Source organism: Eucalyptus grandis, chromosome 10, assembly GCF_016545825.1.
Source record: "Eucalyptus grandis isolate ANBG69807.140 chromosome 10, ASM1654582v1, whole genome shotgun sequence".
NCBI lineage: Eukaryota > Viridiplantae > Streptophyta > Magnoliopsida > Myrtales > Myrtaceae > Eucalyptus > Eucalyptus grandis.
This window is the reverse complement of record NC_052621.1, coordinates 27,830,517-27,852,089: the sequence shown is the minus strand read 5'-3', so window position 1 is coordinate 27,852,089 and position 21,573 is coordinate 27,830,517. Positions and strand designations below refer to the sequence as shown.

Genomic DNA, 21,573 nt, shown 5'->3' with positions numbered 1-21,573 from the left:
GCCTTTAGTCTTTGGGTCTAGCTCGTTTGAGATCACGTGAGGATTACTGATGGTTGACACTTGCCTCTTGTCTCCAAATATAGCTTGCCTAAGGTTGAGCGACCTCGGGACACCCCATGTGGGAGTCATGCGATTTGGATAGTCCTTCCCTAGAGTCATGCGACCTTAGCGATGGGCTGTCCCCTAAGCTCATCCAAAAAAATAAAATAAAATTGATTTACTATGTATTTTTGCAAATATTTTATGAACACTTTTTACTTTGGCTAGCACATTTTCTATCCCATTTTTTTGCTTGTGACTCCTCTATTATCTTAAATTGACCACATTACTCCTTGCGAAGCTCTCTCTTGATATAAGATTATTTGGTAACTTTTTCCTTCATTTTGCTTGATTTCAATTTTAGTAGAAAGATAAAACTACCTATCCACCTCGCCAACAACAAACATTGAGGTCAAATGTGGGCCCACTTTTGTTTGAAAATTAATTCTTACCTTCTTTTTTCTTTCTTTTCTGGTTTCTTCTTTTGTTCATATAGTTTTTTTTCCCCATTGGGACGAAATTGGCGTCCCACTTTTCCAAAAAAAAGAAAAAAAAAAAACAAGTTTACTTGGCAAATAACCAACTAGTTATTGTATTGATGAGTTGTCATTTTCCTATTATTTTGAGTGGCTCTAAATTCATCTTTAAAATGACTTCATCCACGCCCTAGTGGACAAAAAAGATGAACTCATCCAACTCGCGGGTCCCATTCCTCACCTTCTCTGTCTCCACCAAGTCTTCGTGCTTCACCGGCTCACCACTATCTTTTTTGGTTCTTCATTTACTTCTCCTAATTAATGACAGGCAAGGGGCCCTTTTCTTAATGCTGTAAAGTCGCTACATTAAAGCGAAATTTGTCATAGCCAAAGTCAAGGCGCTCACGGGAATTGCCAATGACGAACTTGGACATTGTGAAATGTCCGCCATTGATTGAGGAGATAATTGGTTTAAGATCCATTGAAAACCCATGAAGAGGGGAGAAAAAGAAAAATTTGAATGAGAAAGGGGTATTTTTTTGTGGCTCGTTACTCGAGAGGAGAGAGAAGAAATGAGGTCTCATTACAAAGCGAGGAAGAGGTACATGACGTAGTTAGTGAAAGCGAGATAGGCGTGCTCGATCTTACACTCCATACCTTCGACCGTTGCATAGCATCGGATGCGTCCTCTACCAATTCACCAATGACTAGACCACCATCTATCTCCATTGTTGTCCTACATCACTTCTTGTCGCCGCGACCCTCTCCATGGCTGACACCACCCCGTCTCAGTCCAAGCTTCAATACCTAGACTTCCAACACCATGATCGCCTTTTCGGCCTTGTTGCCGCCTTCTCCCCTGTCATCCAAAATTTGTCCCCTTCGTTTTTTTTTTCCAAAGATATGTTGTCATTCCTCATTTGACTTTCCAACCAATTATTAAATCAATTGCAACACCTTGAACAATACAACCACACAAATAATATCAAATAGTCATTCTAATAACCACAGTTAAACTGTCAGCATGGAACTCTCCAATAAAATCGCAATTGGAGAATGTCCGATCACAAAGCATTTCCAGTCGCAGTATATCCTATTGGATCTTGGAAAGCTAACCAGATAGCCAGAAGGATTATGGTCGAACAACCTCAAACTGAGTAGTGCAGGCTTTGAGCTTGCAGCAGCGAGGTTTGGCAAGTGAGAGTAGAGGCGCACAAGAGCAACAGGGGGAAAGAGGGAGAGAGGGAGAGATACAAGGAGCTCATGAGAGATAGAAAAGGTGCGGAGTTGGACCCTGATTTGAATAAATTCCATCCTTCAAATTTTCTAGAGGTGGATGGAGCCATTCTAGGGAATTTAGCTTGGCCCTTTATTTTGTACTAGGACACCATTATTCTAAAAAAACCTAAGCACAAATAAAAAGAAAAGAAAAGAAAAGAAAAGAATCATTTACAAGTTCTAATGAATGCAATTAGTTTAATTATAACTCTATATTTGTAATTACATTATAGTCCATATATTAACTTCTCAGCTTTAATTTTATTCAGTGAATTAAATAATTCAATTTTTTTTATATAATTTTCATGCCATCATTGCACGATTTCTAAAAGATATCATCAACGAATTTCATAACGTAACAAAATTAAGAAAATTAAAAAATTTAAACATCCGTTATTATAATGTAAATTGAAAAAACGCTATATGGAATGTTATCTTTACCTCGATTACATGGAATAATTACTTATTGATGAGGAAAAGCAAAAAAATGAATTAACATTTTTAAATTAGAAGTGGGATTATAAGGATAATAAGGAAAATTCAAGGTGGTAGGAGGGTCATAAGAAAGAAAGGGTTAATGCCATGAAAAACCTCAAACGGACACATTTGTGACAAATTTACTCTAAACTAATTTTTTGACCACCAAAAACCTAATTGGTACAACTTTGACAATTTTATCCCAAACTAGTATATTTATGACAAATTTACCCTCTATTAGTTTCCGTTAAATTTTATTGTCAAATTACTAAATTAAATGACATATACAGTTGACTGGTGTACTAATTTGGGATTTTACTCTTCATTTGTCACAGTTATACAATTTTTGTAATTTTTTGTAGTATTAATCCAATTTAACATAGGCTATATTTGTCACAAATATATTAATGTAGAGTTTTTTGGTAGTCGAATTAATTAGTTTGGGGTAAATTTGTCACAAGCATTTTATGGTTAGTTGGGGTAAATTTGTTACGGGTTAATACTCTGAAAAACTTCAAACTAGTACATTTGTGACAAATTTACCAAAAACTATTTTTTTTATAATAAAAAACTCCAAACTGGTACACCTGTGACAAATTTACCCCGATTGACCATAAAAAACCATAAAGTTGTACATTTATTGCCTCAAATTAATTTTTTCGATCACAAAAAATGGTAAATTTGTGACAATTATACCCTATGATAAATTGGATTAATATCACAAAAAAAAATCACAAAAATTGCAAACTGTGATAAACAGAGTGTAAAATTCCAAATTGGTATACCGGTTAACTGTCACATGTCATTTAACTTAATTAAAAGTTAACGAAAACTAACAAAGGGTAAATTTCTCACAAGTGTACTAATTTGGAGTAAATTTGTCAATTTGGAGTAAATTTGTCAAATGTATACCAGTTTTGGGTTTTGGTAGTCAAAAAAATAATTTGGGGTAAATTTATCATAGATGTATTAGTTTGGATTTTTTCATGATATTAACTCATTTGTTACAAATGTACAAATTTGTGGTTTTTCATGGTAAAAAAATTAGTTTAAAGTAAATTTATCACACATATATCAATTTATGATTTTTTAATCTTTACTTCTATGAAAACCTTTTTATTTAAGGTTTTTTTAGGATATATGTCGATTCTTTGGACAAAAACTGGACCAAAAAACGCATCATTAACCGTGCAGTGTCAATTTGTTCCCTACTTCCCCTCCTATACCTTTCCTTAAAAAGGAGAGACAATGAGAGAGAAAGAAATCTTATTTCACCTTTAATATGCTAAGACCAAAAATAAACAAAAATAGAAATTATTCTTTTGATTGATGTTGACAAAGGGCTAAGTACATTGAATGGTCAAACTTTTAATTTGAATACAACACATTCCCATTCAAATTATAGCTTTTTTTTTTTTTTTAATGAGAGCCATACTTGTCAATTATTAAATGTCTAAATCTTTTCAGTTCCAGGTTCTATCCTAAAACCATGCTCATCCCTATGAGAGAGGGGTAGAGAGAGTAGCTAGAGGTACTTCTTTACTTGCAAAGGTTTCTTTCCAGCACTTGCGCATTTGGGTTGTATGAAAATATAATAAGGACCTTTTCGGAACACAGGAATGTTCATCAAATTTTAATATATAAAACCACAGATGATACAAAATGTAAAAAGAAGGACCTCACCAATATAGACTTGACTAGCTAGCATGTGACAATTGAAAACCAACTCTTAAGTCTGAGGAATTTATCACATTAGGGTTTTGACCTTTTTCCTTAGATTACCTATCAAACACTAAATATTTACCATTTTATCTTGTTTATATACATAATTTTACTCTCTCCAGCTTTCGATAGTTAAGGACAACATGAAGCTGAGGAAGCTACTAATCAAGACGACAGGAAATTCCATAATAGGGATTGAGGACATCGATTTCTCACTCAACCTCACTTGACGGAAGACGAAGAAGGAGAAGAAGCAACATAAAATTAAAGGCCGGAGGGAGGGACGATGCCCTTAAAGAGTTGGCAAAGGAAGACGAGAGTATCAAGACCAGGGTCGTTTTGTCGGCACTCCTGAACTTCATTGACGGGCTGTGTTCGGCGGGCGGGATGAGAGGATCATCGTCTCCACGAAGAACGTCATGGAGAAGCTCAACCGGCCCTGATTAGGAGAGGGAGGATAGACAAGCACTTTATTGAAAATTTTATGGACGTATCAACAAACGCAATAGAGTTGCACTTTATTGATATATAAATATAGGTCAGACACTATTGTAGAAGTACTTCAACATCATTTAAGCCATAATTGAAAATATTAAAACATCTTCAACTCAGTTTCTCGTTCCTTCAAATTAAATCGATATGTAAGGACATAAGTTAAAATAACATTTATCTGCCAAGTTTTCTAGGTTGAACAATATATCGTCAAATTATAAGAATATTATAGTATATGGTCTTAAGCTTCAGCGACAAGAAAATTTTTCAAATTTGCTCAGTAAAAAATGGATCCCGAAACGTCATAGTTCCATGGTCTCTCCCATTTTTTTTTTTCTTTTCTTGTTAGTATATTCACTCAGAATAGATGAACCCAGCAATTTAGACAATGAATAAAGAAATCCCAAAAAAAAGAAATAAAAAAAAGATTCTCAAATTCACCCGTAGGCTTTCTTTCTCTGCACTACAAGTGCAGGCCTGAATAGTTTAACCCCTCAGAACAAGGAAAGATACAGGAGCTGCACGGTCGAAGACGAAGACCATGCGAAACTGACCATGAAAGAGACGTACAGAGAATATGGACGAACGACGATGAAAGCTCCAGTTTGAGGACTTGACGAGTTTGAATTTTCTTTTCATATTCAAAGGAGTTTCCATATTGTCTCTCAAATAACGGTGCGCTTTGCACCACAAATTTCACAGGCAGCAGTGGTATGACTGCTTCTCAGTCGGTCAAGTGTGTTTAATAGAAAAAATTGATTTCGTCCAAATAAAAAGGAATCTATTGACCCGAAGTTCATCCGCTATTAACCACTATATTATCGGTTAAATATAATTGTATTTTCAAAGAAAATTGTACTAAGTCTAAATCTATTTTGTTTTTCAATAGTCTTTTATATATATCAAGCAAGATAATCCCATTGCATTTTGCAAATTGATGGTTTGCTATTGACCGTGTAAAATTACCTAGGAATTGAATAACTACTTCCGATCCCAAGGTAGTTGTGGTCTACTAAAACACTATGTAACTTTTAGAAGGTTATTAAGTATTAGGTTACACTTAAACAAACAAAAAACCTTAATGATCATGGCCAATGCACCTACATATTAATGTAATCTTATTACAATTAAATTCTATCAAAATTTACAATTTGTAACATTTAATCATGATCATGCGCATTGTAAACAATGCGTCTAGTTTTACATCATCGGTAAAACATTTCAAGGCATACTATGTGACATCATCATTTAATTACTTAAGCTGCGACTTTTTAAAATCAATTCGTCTCATTTTATATCTTTTCAAATTGATAGCTATAAAATTTTCTATCTTGCCCTTAAACTCTTCATATGCTATTGCTACATTTTCTTGAACTCGTCTCATACTAACAGACAAATGAAATATTAAGTTATTTAATTCCCTCTAGCATAAAATGCCTACGACGTTTACTAATTTATCTCGGTTTGATATTGCAACGAAGTGAATTTGTGTGGCCAACACTATTTCCAACTCGAAATAATCCTAAACGAAAATCGAGCCTCTCCCAATTTCAAGTAGGGTTTCCAAAAAAATCTCAAAGACATCCTACTTTAATATGCGGGAAGTCTGATACTTAATTAATTTATATTTTTTTATACTTTGAATAAATAAATATCAACTCAAAAGTAAATATTACCGAAATAATTTTGTGCTGGGTAATCAAACACCCGAATACCAAGTATATCCTCATAAAGAGGAAATTAACAGCACCTATGAAAATAAACTGAAAGATCCAAATGATGGTTCTTAAAGTGTGGAGGAAGAAATTGGGATAAACTTATAATTTTTTTTTGAGAAAGAACACGAGCAATCGCTAATTACATATATCTGAGAATTTTTTATTAGACTCTTATCCAAATTTGGTCCACGTCTCTTACTTCTGTATTTCCAATTGCTAGTTTCATCTCAATGGAGTGCGTGGTTAAAAAGACACTGTTATTCTTTGTGAATAACGCTGCCGCTAGCTTAGCACCACCTTATTTTTTATATTATTATTGTCCAGGTGTCGCAATGTCAATGGTTTTTAAGTACAATGATATGACATTTCTTTTTTTTATCTGAACAGCTCCAAATGCACGTCCACCAAAGTAGTTGGCGACAAGATAGACCCATAAGAAAGAAGAAAAAAGAAAGAAGAAGAGACGGTCACTTCCTGACTATCGTTTGTTGAGTCTTTGTTAATATGGCCGTGTATTGTAAGTTTGAAAATGCAGGGAAAGACAGGCCAACAATGGACTTATTATTGCTGAGAAAAATCCCACCATGCCATGTTGACAAATATTTTAATTTCCAAAAGGACAAACTTTAGTTGGTTCCCTAGACATTCATATGAATAAAAATTATATGGTTGCGGACTTAAATCAAGTATTCTATAATGGAATAAATCCTTAGAGAGAGTCGTTAGTGTGGCTCTTTACACACGGTATCAAATCAAGATATGGTACGACTATCTGGTATGAAACGTTGATATTTGCACGATTTCAAGGAATTGACGAGACAAGCTGTCCAGTCTGTGACCAATGAACGGATGACAATTGCATGGATCTAACGAAGATGTTCCGTTCTGGTCAATAAAAATGAAGAAGTTGGAGTCCTGTCTGAGGTACGAAATCTTCCTTTAAGTCGCTACCAGTCCGGACCAGACCGCGGAGCAAAACAATTTGGAATTGACGAGGAAATGGTTGGGAAATTACCCGTGCATAAGCAAGGAGCTTCCTGATCACTCCTTGTATAAATACAAGCCCCCACATAACATGGAAGCAAAATATTACAAAAGCTGGAGTTGGAACTTACTCTCCATCTTCAGCCCCAGCTGGAGGGAAAAAAGAGCAGAGTAAAACCAAGATGAAAGCATTAGAAATGTGGGCTCGCCTCATCTCCGTCGTGACCGGGCTGATGTTCGCCTGGGCCGTGCCCCAGTTCCGCATGCACATCGAGGGCTTCGCTCACAAGGCCGCCGGCCACATCAACCCATATATCGAGATCACTTTCCCGGAGTATGGGGGGGAGCGGCTCGAGCGGTGCGAGGCCTACGCCGCGATCAAAAGCTACCTGAGCGCGAGCGCCTCCACGAGGGCGAAGCGGCTCAAGGCCTCTGTCAAGGATACCCGGTCGCTCGTCCTCAGCATGGACGACAACGAGGAGGTCGTTGACGAATTTGAAGGAGTCAAGCTCTGGTGGTCGTGCCTGATCGTCTCCAGGAATTCCACGATTTCCTTATACCCTTATTCTGAAAACAGAAGGTATGTATTGTATAACTTCTATTTCTGAAAATAGAAGGCTTGTTCCTGGATTTATTATTAACATATCGGTTTCAGCATTTCAAAAGTCGAGATCGCATCTCTTTACGAGTGTATATGTTCATCAACATCGTTTAATTCAATCAAATATTTAAAAATCGGTTTGTTTTAGTGAAATAAGTTTTCCCCCTAATGATGAAACTCTTGCCTAGACTCCACCTATCCCTGATCTAACAAGCCATATCAATGGATCATTGCTTTTGCCACCAGGTTTTTTAAGCTGACCTTCCACCGGAGCCACCGGGAAGTGATCACCAGCTCTTACATAAAGCACGTCCTGGCGACGGGGAAGGCAGTGGCGGCCAACAACCAGCTGCGGAAGCTCTTCACCAACAACCCGAGCTCGAACTGGCACTACTACGAGGAGAGCAAGTGGAGCTACGGGGCATTTGAGCACCCTGCGACGTTCGACACCCTGGCGATGGAGCCGAGCAAGAAGAAGGAGATCATGAACGACCTCCTCAAGTTCCAGCGAGGGAAGGAGTACTACGCAAGGATAGGCAAGCCGTGGAAGCGCGGCTACCTTCTCTACGGCCCCCCAGGGACAGGGAAGTCTACGATGGTTGCTGCGATGGCCAACTTCCTCAACTACGACGTGTATGACCTCGAGCTTACGACGGTCAAGGACAACACGGAGCTAAGGAAGCTGCTGATCGAGACGTCCGCGAAGTCGATCATAGTGATTGAGGACATTGACTGCTCGCTTGACCTGACAGGCCAGAGGAAGACGGGGAAGCAAGAGAAAGACAACCATGAAGAGAAAGCGGATCCTGTCAAGAGAACAGAGAAAGGCCGGGAAGAGAGCAAGGTCACGCTCTCGGGGCTCCTGAACTTCATCGACGGGCTTTGGTCAGCTTGCGGGGGCGAGAGGATCATTGTATTCACGACAAATTATGTCGAGAAGCTCGACCCAGCCCTAATCAGGAGAGGCAGGATGGACAAGCTTATCGAGATGTCCTATTGCTGCTTCGAGTCGTTCAAGGTGCTTGCAAGGAATTACTTGGGCGTTGAGGTGCACCCGCTGTTCGCAACGGTGAGGCAGTTGCTGGAGGAGACAAAGATGACTCCGGCGGACGTGGCAGAGAACTTGATGCCCAAGTCGGACGAAGAGGATGAGGAGGCTTGCTTGGAGAGATTGATCGAAGCGCTCAGAAAGGCGAAAGAGGAAGCCGGGAAGAAATCAGAGGAAGAAAAAGCAGCAGCAGCAGAAGCAACAGCAGCTAGAGCATCGGTGGATGTGTTCTTGTAAATAGACATATCAAACATGTGAGTTAGGGTAGCCGAAATGGAGTGAAGGAGGGCAAGAGAATGGTTGGAGAGGATTTGCTAAATAAGTGAGAGAATTTTGTGTATTTATCAAATTGGTGGATGCATTTATTGTGATTAGACATATCAAATATGTGAATTGTATCGGTTTGGTGGCTCAAAATAAATCTAAACGGATCAATTTAACTCATTTTATGCAATACAATCTTAAACACGAAAAAACATTAACAAAAACAAATTTTAGATATTTTATGAATGTAGCCGCCAGAACACAATTTTTGAGGTTGTCGGAGCTAGAGATGGGGAGAGAACCGAGTCAACTGAAAGATGGAAGCTAGGGAGAGTTGACCAGGTCTCGCCATGGCAGCCGACAGTTGGCTAGTATAGATGGTAGATTGGGTCATTTAACCGATATATCCATCGCTCCGAAATAAATCGAAAAATATTAGTTTAGGAAAATGGAAGGATCACTATTCATCTGCAAATTGCCAACCCGTTTCAGAGGAATGCAAGAACTCCGCATAATAGGAAAGAAATCTATTGTCACAAAGACAATCTAACAAGTTCACATTGATTCAAACTTCTAACTTGATTTGTCCAGAAGCAGATATAGTAGGTACAACACGAAAGCGATTGAAAAATGGAGCTGTGCACATCGGTGCAATCGGGGATAGAGACGTGAAGCTGAAGCGTTGCTGAAGCAAGTGTCGCCGGCCCTGGCAGGGGACGCCAATTTCTAGGCAGTCTCTAGACCTTGATCGGTCTTCCATGAGACGGCGGTCGAAGCTGTGGGGAAGGTTGAACGTGAATCGGGGTCGAAGGCTCTTATAATGGGAAGAAAATGAGACCGAGGAACAGGGCCTCAATTCAGGCCCGACGGCGATAACGCCGGCTGCAATTCGGGGTTGCTGGGAGCTGCCGGGAGTGGTGACCGGACTTCGACGGCCCGAGCCTTGGTGGGCCATGATGAGGAACTCGACCTCACAGGGCAGCGAAGGGCGAAATGCAAAGATGAGGCCTTTGAGGTTCTTGCCAGGAACTACTGGGGCGTCCGAGATCACCGGCTCTTTACGGGACATCGAGGGCTTGTCGGAGGAGGTTGACATGATTCCGACCGACGTCGGCGACATCTCGATGCCCAATTCGTTCGAGGACGATGCCGAGGCCTGCCTGGAGAGTCTGGTCTAAGGCCCTCGGGAAGGCCCAACGAGCTGTGGAGTCAAAGGAGGCCGAAAAGGGCACGGGCAAAGACGTGCCGGTGATCTAATTGAAATTTTCTGCTTAAGAAAGATTTACAGAGAAATCAATCATATTAGTTTGTATGGATTAAACATACCAATTTGATGTTTTATTTTCTTTACGTGAGTCACTAGTTACCAAAAGCCGTCCAAAAACTGCCACGTTCCTTCTCACGGCTGAAGTTGTTACAGAAGATTTATACCAACAGTTTCTAAGGCCCGCCCAAAATCAACTTAACCTCAAATTTCTACCTAAGATGCTATGAAAACCCCATCTGTACATTTAAATTAACTGTAATGTATTCGGCAAAACCGTAATTTATAATAATCAGTTTACTGTCAAATAATTTATCGATTTCTTGCTTTCCAAATTTAAACTTGAGGTAATTACCAAGCATTTCATATATCCTTCATGTCAGTACAAACTTACATGCCTTTCGTTTTTTACTAATTTATAACTTTTTTCAGTTTTTTAATTTTTTCCATTCTAATGTCTTTTTTTTTTCTAGGAGAAATAACTAGGGAACCAAAAAAGTAAAGCATGCTAATGGAGAAAATTTAAAAGAAGTATCAAGAAATCTTGTCCTAAGAAGGAAATGAACTTTTAAACTGCAGCCAATTAGCTAACTCAATTAATCTCCGTTAGTTAGGTGTTGCGTCAGCCTTAAAACCTTGAAAAACCAAAAGATCCTGAGTTCAAACTCTGCTATCATTAATTTTTTGGGTTGATCCCAAAAGTCACAGACTAGTGGAATTTTATAATTATCCAATACGGTTGGGCGAAGAGATTTCAACATCCTTGGCATGCCATGTCATTGATCAATAGTACATTTAGCTTATGAACACAAGAGCGGATTGAATTGAAAAAGAAAAATGACCTGTGTTCCAATAGAGATTGTTTGAATTTACTTTGAATCAGACACAACTATCAAATATAATTGATTTTGGGCAAAATCTCACGCATGCCTTTCCATTGGGAAATCAATAGTACTTTTGCTTCTTCTTCTAAAAGTGAAAGGAATATTTTCAACATTAAACTCTTATGAAAAAGACAATAAGATATGTACGCTAGTATTTACATACCATTCAACCAAAAAAATATTTATATATTAAGAAAGCAAAAAATAGCAGTTACCGAGGCACAATCCTTATCATTCGCCCTTCAATTTCAGCCCACCTCTTTGTGACAGCACCTATGTCACGTCATGCAATTTGATGCACTTTCAATTCAACTTTGCCTTGGATCCTGAAATATACGCAAACTCTGAGTTGGATATGGACGAACTTTGGCATAGTAGTGGAGCTTTCCGCATCAATCATTCTGATTTTCTCATTATTTTTTAACAATTCGATCTCCATCGAATGGTCGTCATGATCCAAGCTTTTCTCTCTTGATTTATGTGGGTAGACAAGTGCGATTTCGATGCCGGGGAATGGAGGACTTCAAATGCAACCAAAAAGGGAACAAAACAAGAGAAAGGTCAATTTCTCTGTCAGTGTTGTACTCTGAATCGCATTAAGAGATTCACCGGGTCAATTGGGCGTTTGAAAATGCAAGAAAAGACAAAATGCAACGATTGGGCGTTTGAAAATGCAAGGACAAAATGCAACGATAGGAGGCACGTGTGTTGAAAATGTTGGGTTGGGTCGGCCTCTTGTGGGGCCCAGCTCAGTATCTTAAATGTAAAAAAGAAGAGGTAGAAAAAAAGTTAAAAGAAAAAAAGATATGCTGAATGTTCATGATTTAAAAAAGAGAGATATAGGAGCAATTTACTGTAGCATAGAAAAAGAAGCAAGTACATTGCTTCGAAGAAGAGAAGAGTCAATCCAGATTTGATGGTGAAACTTCATCGGAGTTGGCTGAAATTTCAATATGTTGTTCACAATTGATCGGTTTTAGCCGTTGAATTCCTTCTTTGAATTATCTCTCAATTTTCTTTAGTAGTGATTAAGTTTTTCTTTGTTTTGATGATGTGAAGAGTCTACTCTTTAGTTGTATAATAGAGATGAGTTATCACGCATCATGCTATTCTTAATGATTAGTGGAGATTTATGACTGGTCTCATGTGTTTTCTTGCATTGGAATTTCCACATAAAGTTTGTGGAATTGTTTCTACCTTACTTTAATTTTCAGTATTATATTTACTGTTTTGGATTGATACTGTTGGAATATTATGACCGGTTGTTGGTGGGGTTAATTTGATAATTGTTTAATTTTGGGGAATATATTGATAAGCAGTAAATTGTTGTCCTTTCTTCCCTACAGAAAAGGACAAAGTTTAGCTGCCTTTCCTGACATTTGGTTCTAAAAGGGTCGCGTATCGAAACAAGAAGATGAGATGGCTGCCAAGTAAAAAGTTGAGGGCCTATGATATTGAGGAATTTGATTTAAAAAATAAAGATGATTAGATTCCGTGATTGATTCGATCTCTATAACCAAAAATCTAATTTATTCTGTCAAAGTTGTCATCGGATCAGACCGTAAGACAAACGAATCTCGACCCGAAGAGGAAATGGCGGAGCAGTTTCCCGTGCCGAGCGAGGAGCTGCCTGATCGCTCCATATAAGTACAACCCTCCATCGAACATTGAAGCATAGATTCATAAAAGCTGGACTTGGAACTTCCTCTCCATCTTCAGCGCTAAGAAAAACAGAAGAAGAAGAAGAAGAAGAAGAAGCGAAAGCAGGATGACCGCATTCGAAATGTGGTCTCACCTCGGCTCGGTCATGGCTGGGCTGATGTTCGTCTGGGCCATGTTCAAGGAATACTTCCCTCCCCAGCTCCGCATGCATGTCGAGGCCTATGCTCGGAAGGCCGTCGACCAGGTCCACCCCTATGTTCAGATCAAGTTCCCGGAGTTCGAAGGTGAGCGGCTCGAGCGGTGCGAGACCTTTACCGCGATCCAGAACTACCTGAGCGGGAGCGCCTCGGCCACGGCCAAGCGGCTCAAGGCCGAGTCCGTCAAGGACAGCAAGTCGCTGGTACTCAGCATGGACGAGAACGAGGAGGTCGTCGACGAATTTGAAGGGGTCAAGCTCTGGTGGTCGTCGAGGCTGATCCCTTCCCAGAAGCCCACGTTTTCCTTGTTCTCTTCTGCCGAAGATAGAAGGTACGCACACGTTTGCGAGTGTGTTGGAATTACCACTTTATTAACATCTGTATTACTACACCTTGGTTATTGTTAGCATGTTAATTCCAGCAATTCGGGAGTTGGGATTGCGTCTCTTCCGGGTACATGTTCATCGACACGGTTTAAATTAATAGAAGATTGAAAAATCCGTTCGCTTTGTTCATGTAGTGAAATTAGCATTGTTTCTCTAATGATGAAATTCTTGCCTGCGCAAACCCCACTCTGACCTAACAGCTTTTGCCACCAGGTTGTATAGGCTGACCTTCCACCGGAGCCATCGGGAGTTGATCACTGGCTCTTACATAGAGCATGTCCTGGAGAAGGGGAAGGCGGTCGCTGCTGACAACCGGCAGCGGAAGCTCTTCACAAACAACCCAAGCTCGAACTGGGGCCACTACAAGGCGACCAAGTGGAGCCACGTGTTATTCAAGCACCCCTCGACCTTCGACACCCTGGCAATGGAGCCGAGCAAGAAGAAGGAGATCATGAACGACCTCCTCAGGTTCCAGCGAGCGAAGGAGTACTATGAGCGGATTGGTAAGGCGTGGAAGCGTGGCTACCTCCTCTATGGCCCGCCAGGGACTGGCAAGTCCACGATGATTGCTGCGATGGCCAACTTCCTCAACTACGACGTGTACGACCTGGAGCTGACAACGGTCAAGGACAACACGGAGCTGAGGAAGCTGCTGATCGATACATCTGAGAAGTCGATCATAGTGATCGAGGACATCGACTGCTCGCTCGACCTGACTGGCCAGAGGAAGACGAAGAAGCAAGAGAAAGAAGACGACGAAGAGAAAGCGGATCCTGTCAAGAAAATGATGAAAGGCGAGGAAGAGAGCAAGGAGAGCAAGGTGACGCTGTCAGGGCTCCTGAACTTCATCGACGGGCTGTGGTCGGCATGCGGGGGCGAGAGGATCATCGTGTTCACGACAAACTTTGTGGAGAAGCTCGACCCAGCCCTAATCAGGAGAGGGAGGATGGACAAGCATATCAAGATGTCGTATTGCTGCTTCGAGTCGTTCAAGGTGCTCGCGAGGAATTACTTGGGCGTCGAGTCGCACCCACTGTTCGCGAGGGTGAGGCTGTTGCTGAAGGAGACGGAGATGACTCCAGCAGACGTGGCGGAGAATTTGATGCCCAAGTTGGACGACGAGGACGAGGACGCTTGCTTGGAGGGACTGATCGAAGCGCTCGAAAAGGCGAAAGAGGATGCCAGGAAGAAATCAGAAGAAGAAGAAAAAGCTGCTGCAGCGGAAGCAGAAGCAACTGCTGCTAGAGCGATGGCTGAGGAAGAAGCGCAACAGGCATCGAGCGTAGAAAAGCAAGAAAACGGTGGGAGAGGATGTGCTGAAGAAGTGAAAGAGAATGGTGTACTTTAACAAATATTTTAGCAACAAATCCAATAAATCAATAAATCAATAAATCTAAGGATAGTCCTTAGTGTATTGATTTTTTTTTCTTTTTTTTAATGTAAAGAGTGTATGCGTGCACATATGTTTGGTTTACATTGGCAGCCTCCCCCAGATAGTAGCAGCTTGGCATTGAAGTGGAGCTTTTTGCACCAGTCATTTAATTTGTCATTCTTTGACGATTTCATCCCAGCAACTGGTCAGCCTTCTCTGAATTCCATTTATCGACTTATTGACTTGTCGTTGAGAAGAAAGGGCAACGATTTCCTGCTTAAAGCTAAGCTGTCCGGGATTACTATCTGTCCTGAAATTCAGCCAACTAATATCAAATTAAGCCTAGCAGCAGCCAATCACAATATTCTATCGACGTCAGCCCCAAAACAGTAAACAATTAGTCGTATCTAGTCACATGACTAGAGGCTCTCCCCATTAACAAAACAATGATGCGGCATCACCTTAAAGGTAGATAAACTCAAAGAAATAATAAAGATCTAATTGCTACTTAAAGAAATTGAAAGAAAATTTGGAAAAATGATCTCAATGAACAAAACCGGTCAATTTGTACATCTTGATCTCACCAATTAACATACTAAAATTTGAGCCAATTTTAACAAAATTTTCAGTCGAATTAAATTGCATTTCCTCTTCTTCGAAGCAACTCTCTCTCTCTCTCTCCTGAATTAAGAACAATCTGCCCTGTCTTTTTTTTCCCTTTACTTCATGATATTTTTTAAAAAAAAATGATGAGTTGGGCCCCACAAGAGGCGGACTCAACCCTACACTTATATATATGGACAACGCAGACCCGTCATTTCTTAATGAGGGTTAAATGGGTTAGTGATATTAACTAAATGAGCCATAAATGTGTTTAAATATAACATAAGCGTTAAATGAATCATAAATAAGTTTACATCTTGTTTAGACCCAACACACTTCTATTGCTTTCTTTTCATTCTTTCTCGCCGTCACTCGATCTCACACTTGCTCCACACTCTTCCCTTAGCTTGGGTATAAGTTTTTGTAGAATATGTTAAATACGGATGTGTTTTAATAATATGAATCAGGCTTAATGAGGTATGAGTTACTAGATTTGTATTGTATGGAAATAGGTTAAATAGGTCTATGACCATTATTGGTTCAACTTAACTCAAATTCGATCTCATCCATCCATTTGGTAGGTGGTAGAGCTGTGACTTCGGTCTTGGGGAATGAAACACTTCAACTGCCCGGTCCCCCAGAGTAATTGGCAACGCACAAACAAAAAACAAATGTGGCCCTCGGAATCTTTCCTTGGAAATGCGAGAGAAGAAAAAAGGCGACGGTGGGCTAAGTTAAAGTTGCCGCCGGACAAACTTGACTTGAAGAGGAAACGGTGAGGAAGTTTCACGCTCAAGAGCAAGTAGCTTCAGATTACTCTCCATATAAACACATGCCCCCCACACAACATCGAAGGAAAAATCAACAAAGCTGGACTTTGGAACTTCCTCTCCATCTTCAGCCCACAGAAAAACAAACAAAAGTGGTGAAACCATGGCGACAGTATTAGAAATGTGGAGCAACCTGGGCTCGGCCATGGCCGGGTTGATGTTCGCGTGGGCCATGTTCAAGCAATACTTCCCTCCCCAGCTCCGCAAGCACGTCGAGGCCTATGTTCACAAGGCCGTGGGGGTACGTCTACCCTTACATCCACATCAAGTTCCCCGAGTTTTCAGGGCAGCGGCTCGAGCGGTGCGAGGCCTACGCCACGATCCAGAATTACCTGAGCGCGAGCTCCACTGCCAGGGCCAAGCGACTCAAGGCCGAGTCCGTCAAGGACAGCAAGTCACTGGTCCTCAGCATGGACGAGAACGAGGAAGTCGTTGACGAATTTGAAGGGGTCAAGCTCCGGTGGTCATCGCACCTGATCGTTTCCCAGAACTCCCCATTTTCCTTCTACAATTCATCTGATCAAAGAAGGTACATGTGAAAATTTGTGTCGGTTGGAATTACCAATTTATTAACACCTGTCTCGGCTTGGTTTCGGGATTTATGGTTAACATATTAATTTCAACAATTCAAAAGTGAAACAAGTTTCTTTTCTTAGGCTTCGTTCGTTTCGCGAAAACGTCGAGTTTTCGAAAAATATTTTCCAGAAAAATATAATTATTTCCGGAGTTTAGCTGAAACTGAACTTTGAGTGGAAAATATTTTCCACCGTTCGTTAACTAATTTAATTGTTTGGGAAAAATTATCAAAAATTGAATTTTAATATTTTTAATTGACCAAAAAATTGGTTTTATTATATATATTTTAAAAAATGAATTTTTAATTATTTGTATTTTTAAAAATCGAAATTTTTATTATTTATTATCTTTTTTTTTCCTTGCTCCTTTCGCCTTTCTCCATCGCCGCAGGCCTGACGATGGTTGGGCGCCCAAGAATCAACCAAGACGTGGTCCCAGATCCGTGAGCTCAAGGCTCGGCCGATCTCGCCCGAGCTTGCTAGGAGGTTCGTCGGGCTTTGGTGAGTCGTGAGCTCATCGAATTTGGTGGCGAGCTCGAGCTTGCATGGATCGGAGCTCGAGCTTCACCACTAGATCCGGCGAGCTCGCGGCTCGCCCGAGCCCAGCGAACCTCTCGGCGAGCTTGGGCGAGGCCCGAGCCTCGCCCGCTCGTTGGATCTAGCGAGGCCCAAGCTCCACCCCAAGTCGGCGACACTTCGCCTCGCCCGATCTGGCGAGGCCCGAGCTCGCTGAGCCCGATGAGCTCGGCTTCCTCGGATTGGGCTAGGCGGAGCCTCACCGGCTTGGGGCAAGGCTCGAGTTGGCTTGTGGCCGGTCGCCGGCCACGACGGTGACTAGCAAAGGCCAAGGAAGAAGATGAAAAGGAAATAAATAAAAAGAAAAAGAAAAGGAAAAAAAGAAAAAAAAAGCATAAAAATAAAACGAAAATGTGTTAGTGAAAAGAAGTAAGGTGGAAGAAGTTTTTTCCAATGATAGAAATTTTTTTCTTGACTAATTCATTTTTCGTGAAACGAACACTAGAAAATCCAAAAAAATTTCGGAAGTCATTTTCCGTAAAACGAACGGACCCTTAATGATGAAATTTTTGCCTACACTCGACCCGTCTGTGATCTAACAAGCCATATCCATGGTGATTGCTTTTGCCGCCAGGTATTATAGTCTGACCTTCCATCGGAGCCACCGGGACTTGATCACTGGTTCTTACATAAAGCACGTCTTGGAGAAGGGACAGGCAACGGCAACCAACAACCGGCAGCGGAAGCTCTTCACCAACAACCCAGGCTCGGACTGGCACTACTACAGGGCGACAAAGTGGAGCCACGTGACGTTCAAGCACCCCTCGACCTTCGACACCCTGGCGATGGAGCCGAGCAAGAAGAGGGAGATCATGAACGACCTCCTCAAGTTCCAGCGAGGGAAGGAGTACTATGAGCGGATTGGCAAGGCGTGGAAACGTGGCTACCTTCTCTATGGCCCGCCAGGGACTGGCAAGTCCACAATGATTGCCGCGATGGCCAACTTCCTCAACTACGACGTGTACGACCTCGAGCTGACAACGGTCAAGAACAACACGGAGCTGAGGAATCTGCTGATTGAGACTTCCGAAAAGGCAATCATAGTGATCGAGGACATCGACTGCTCACTCGACCTGACCGGCCAGAGGAAGACGAAGAAGCAAGAGAAAGAAGACGACGAAGAGAAAGCGGATCCTGTCAAGAAAATGATGAAAGGCGAGGAAGGGAGCAAGGAGAGCAAGGTGACGCTGTCAGGGCTCCTGAACTTCATCGACGGGCTGTGGTCGGCATGTGGGGGTGAGAGGATCATCGTGTTCACTACAAACTTTGTGGAGAAGCTCGACCCAGCCCTAATCAGGAGAGGGAGGATGGACAAGCATATCGAGATGTCGTATTGCTGCTTCGAGTCGTTCAAGGTTCTTGCGAGGAATTACTTGGGCGTCGAGTCGCACCCGCTGTTCACGAGGGTGAGGCAGTTGCTGGAGGAGACGAAGATGTCTCCGGCGGACGTGGCAGAGAGCTTGATGCCCAAGTCGGACGACGAGGACAAGGAGGCTTGCCTGGAGGGGTTGATCGAGGCACTGGAAAAGGCGAAAGAGGACGCCAGGAAGAAATCAGAAGAAGAAGAAGAAGAAGCAGCAGCAGCAGCAGCAAAAGCAACCGCAGCTGGAGCAAAATTTGAGAAAGAAGGGCAAAAGAAATCGAGCGAAGGAGTCCAAGAAAATGGGGGGACAGGATGTGCTAAAGAAGTGAAATAGAAAGGTGTCCATTGACCAATTTACTATATAAAGAATAATTTTACTCTTCTTTTGTTTTGAGCAATTTACAATATAGGTCTGTTTTTTCTTTTTTGAGATAATACACCTAAATAATAAGTTTTGTTCAGGGTTTAATCGGACAAAAATTGAAAAATGTTGATGGTAAGGGACTTCATATTTCATTTCCTTATTAAGGCTCCATTTTGTTGAAAATAATTTTCGAAAACGTTTTCCGATTTTCCGACGTTCGTTTCACGGAAAATGAATTTCTTGAGAAAATATTTTTCATCAAAAGAAAAAGATCTTTTAAAGTAGGGTAAAATGTTTTCAACTTCCTCACTTGATCTCTTTTAACTCACACTTCTACAAATCCTCACTTCTTCCTCTCATTTCTTCTTTTTCTTTTTCTTTTTTTATTCGAATTATTTTTTAATTTTCTTTTTCTTTTTTTAATTCGAATTATTTTTAATTTTTAGTTTTTTTTGTTTCCCAACTTCTTCTTTCTTGGCTAGTCGTTGAACTAGACGAACCTCAAGCTCGTCGATCGGCGAGCCTCGAGCTTGATGCTCGCGATCGCCAATTTGGTGAGCGGAAAATATTTTCCTTATTAAATATTGGAAAATATTTTCCGAAACATTTTAAAGTTTTAACTAAACACTGAAAAATATTGTCATTTTACCAAAAACATTTTATAGGAAAATGACAATATTTTCTGAAAATATTTTTCGGAAATTGCTAATTTTCCGCGAAACGAACGGACCCTAAGAGAAAACCCATTTTTCTAGGAAAAAAAAAAAGGAAACCCTATTCTTACGGTTACCAAAAAAAAAAAAGAAAAGGAAACCCATTTTAGACAAATAAATTTTGGAATTACGAAATACAAGCCCAATCTCGGGATCTAAACTTGACTTAAATTGAAGCATGGTTATGTGATCCATACTTTTGATTGTTTCTACCCTCCGGCATAAAAGGCTACCACCATTAGCCCATTTGATATATACCTATGGCTGAACTATATCCCTACTGTGATTTGTGTACTTGAAAATACATGTTTTAGAACAGCAATACCTAATGTTGGCCGGACAACGGCCTAAAAGCGAATTCTTAAAAACTATTGTAAGTGGCGGTAGCGGCTCGTCGGTTTTGTCTCGGAAGTGGCGGCCAACGGCGGCCCTCACAGATCCTTGTTCTCGTTTTCTTTCTCTCCGATCTCTCTGGGCTTGCTTACTCTCGGGCCTCCCCTGATGCCTCTCTGCGGAAGTCTCTGAGCTTGCTAGTTGCTACCTCCGTCTGTGTCTCTTCTCGACCTCCTCCCCAGATCTCGATTTCTCTCTCCTCTACCTCCGCCCACAAGCTCTCCAGATCGGAACTCTCTCTCACAGCTCTCGCTCGCTCTCGGGCCTCCCTTGATGTCTCTCAGGGAAAGTCCTCGAGCTCGCTCTCCCTATCCCTTTGGCCTCCGTCCGACGGCCTATTTATAGGCCGAGCGAGGCCGGTCGACGGACGCTTCGGCCGCCGGTCCTTGGCGTGCCGACCGACCTCCCCCTTGGCCGAACCGGCGTCTCATCTCGGCATTGAAGGCGCACATTGAAGGCGTCTGTGAGACGTCCCCTCCATCGTCGGTCTACTCCCCTCCCTCTGCCGTAGGCCGTCCTTCGCGCGCGTCGTCGTCGCCGCGCGTGATTTGCAGAGGCGGATGGGGAAGAAAGAAGGAGAAGAAGAAAAAGGAATGAGCTTCGGGCTGGGCGTGAAAGCCCAGTCCCGTGGGCCCTTTTTTTCTTTAAAATATAATTAATTTATTCTAAAATAAGGTAAAAAGGAAAATAAAATATGAAATAAAACTTAATTGATGCAAATAAAAACTACGACCCAAGTGATGAGAAAGTCATTTTTTTATGACCAAATTGATCCTTAATTTTCTAGACAATTTTTATCATGAATACTAAGTCAAAATTTACGTATTAACAAAATAGATGCCGGCTCATGTTGGCCAACACTGACATGATAGTTTTGTAATAATATTTTATTTTTCATATTTTTTATTAATTTTTCTTTATTTTTATTTATTTTTATTTTTTATTTCTTCTTCTTGTGGCCGGTCATCGTCTTGGTCATTTTCCCCAAAAATGAAAAAAAAAAAAAAAGAGAGGAATAAAAAGCCATAAAAAAAGAAAAAGAAAAAAGAAACCAACAATCCTTGAGAGACGGTGCCGTCTGCCTCTCATTTCCCTATCAATTAAGAACTTCTGCCCTTTCCTTTTATTTCCCCTCTTCACTTTTCGAACATTTTAAAAGAAAATGATGAGCTGAGGCCCCACGAGAGGCGGACTCAGCCCCACACTTTATATGGATAGACAAGCGTGACTTCGATCGTGGGGAATGAGACATCTCAACTGCCTGGTCCGCGGAATCCTTTGCTTGGAAATGC

General features: G+C 41.2%; 2 protein-coding genes and 1 pseudogene across 2 annotated transcripts; all 3 read left to right on the top strand.

Annotated features, from left to right (window-relative positions):
• The first annotated feature begins 7,311 nt into the window (after positions 1 to 7,311).
• LOC104422567 (AAA-ATPase ASD, mitochondrial) lies at positions 7,312 to 9,189 on the top strand. Its single transcript, XM_010034927.3, has 2 exons — positions 7,312 to 7,766; positions 8,034 to 9,189. The coding sequence occupies exons 1-2, from the start codon at positions 7,369 to 7,371 to the stop codon at positions 9,070 to 9,072; spliced, it is 1,437 nt and encodes a 478-aa protein (XP_010033229.3). The 5' UTR covers positions 7,312 to 7,368; the 3' UTR covers positions 9,073 to 9,189.
• Positions 9,190 to 12,752: 3,563 nt separating this feature from the next.
• On the top strand, positions 12,753 to 15,029 carry LOC104422566 (AAA-ATPase ASD, mitochondrial). The gene is made up of 2 exons (XM_010034926.3): positions 12,753 to 13,437; positions 13,706 to 15,029. The coding sequence occupies exons 1-2, from the start codon at positions 13,016 to 13,018 to the stop codon at positions 14,838 to 14,840; spliced, it is 1,557 nt and encodes a 518-aa protein (XP_010033228.2). The 5' UTR covers positions 12,753 to 13,015; the 3' UTR covers positions 14,841 to 15,029.
• Positions 15,030 to 16,154: 1,125 nt separating this feature from the next.
• Positions 16,155 to 19,194, top strand: LOC104428869 (annotated as a pseudogene).
• Positions 19,195 to 21,573: the final 2,379 nt, after the last annotated feature.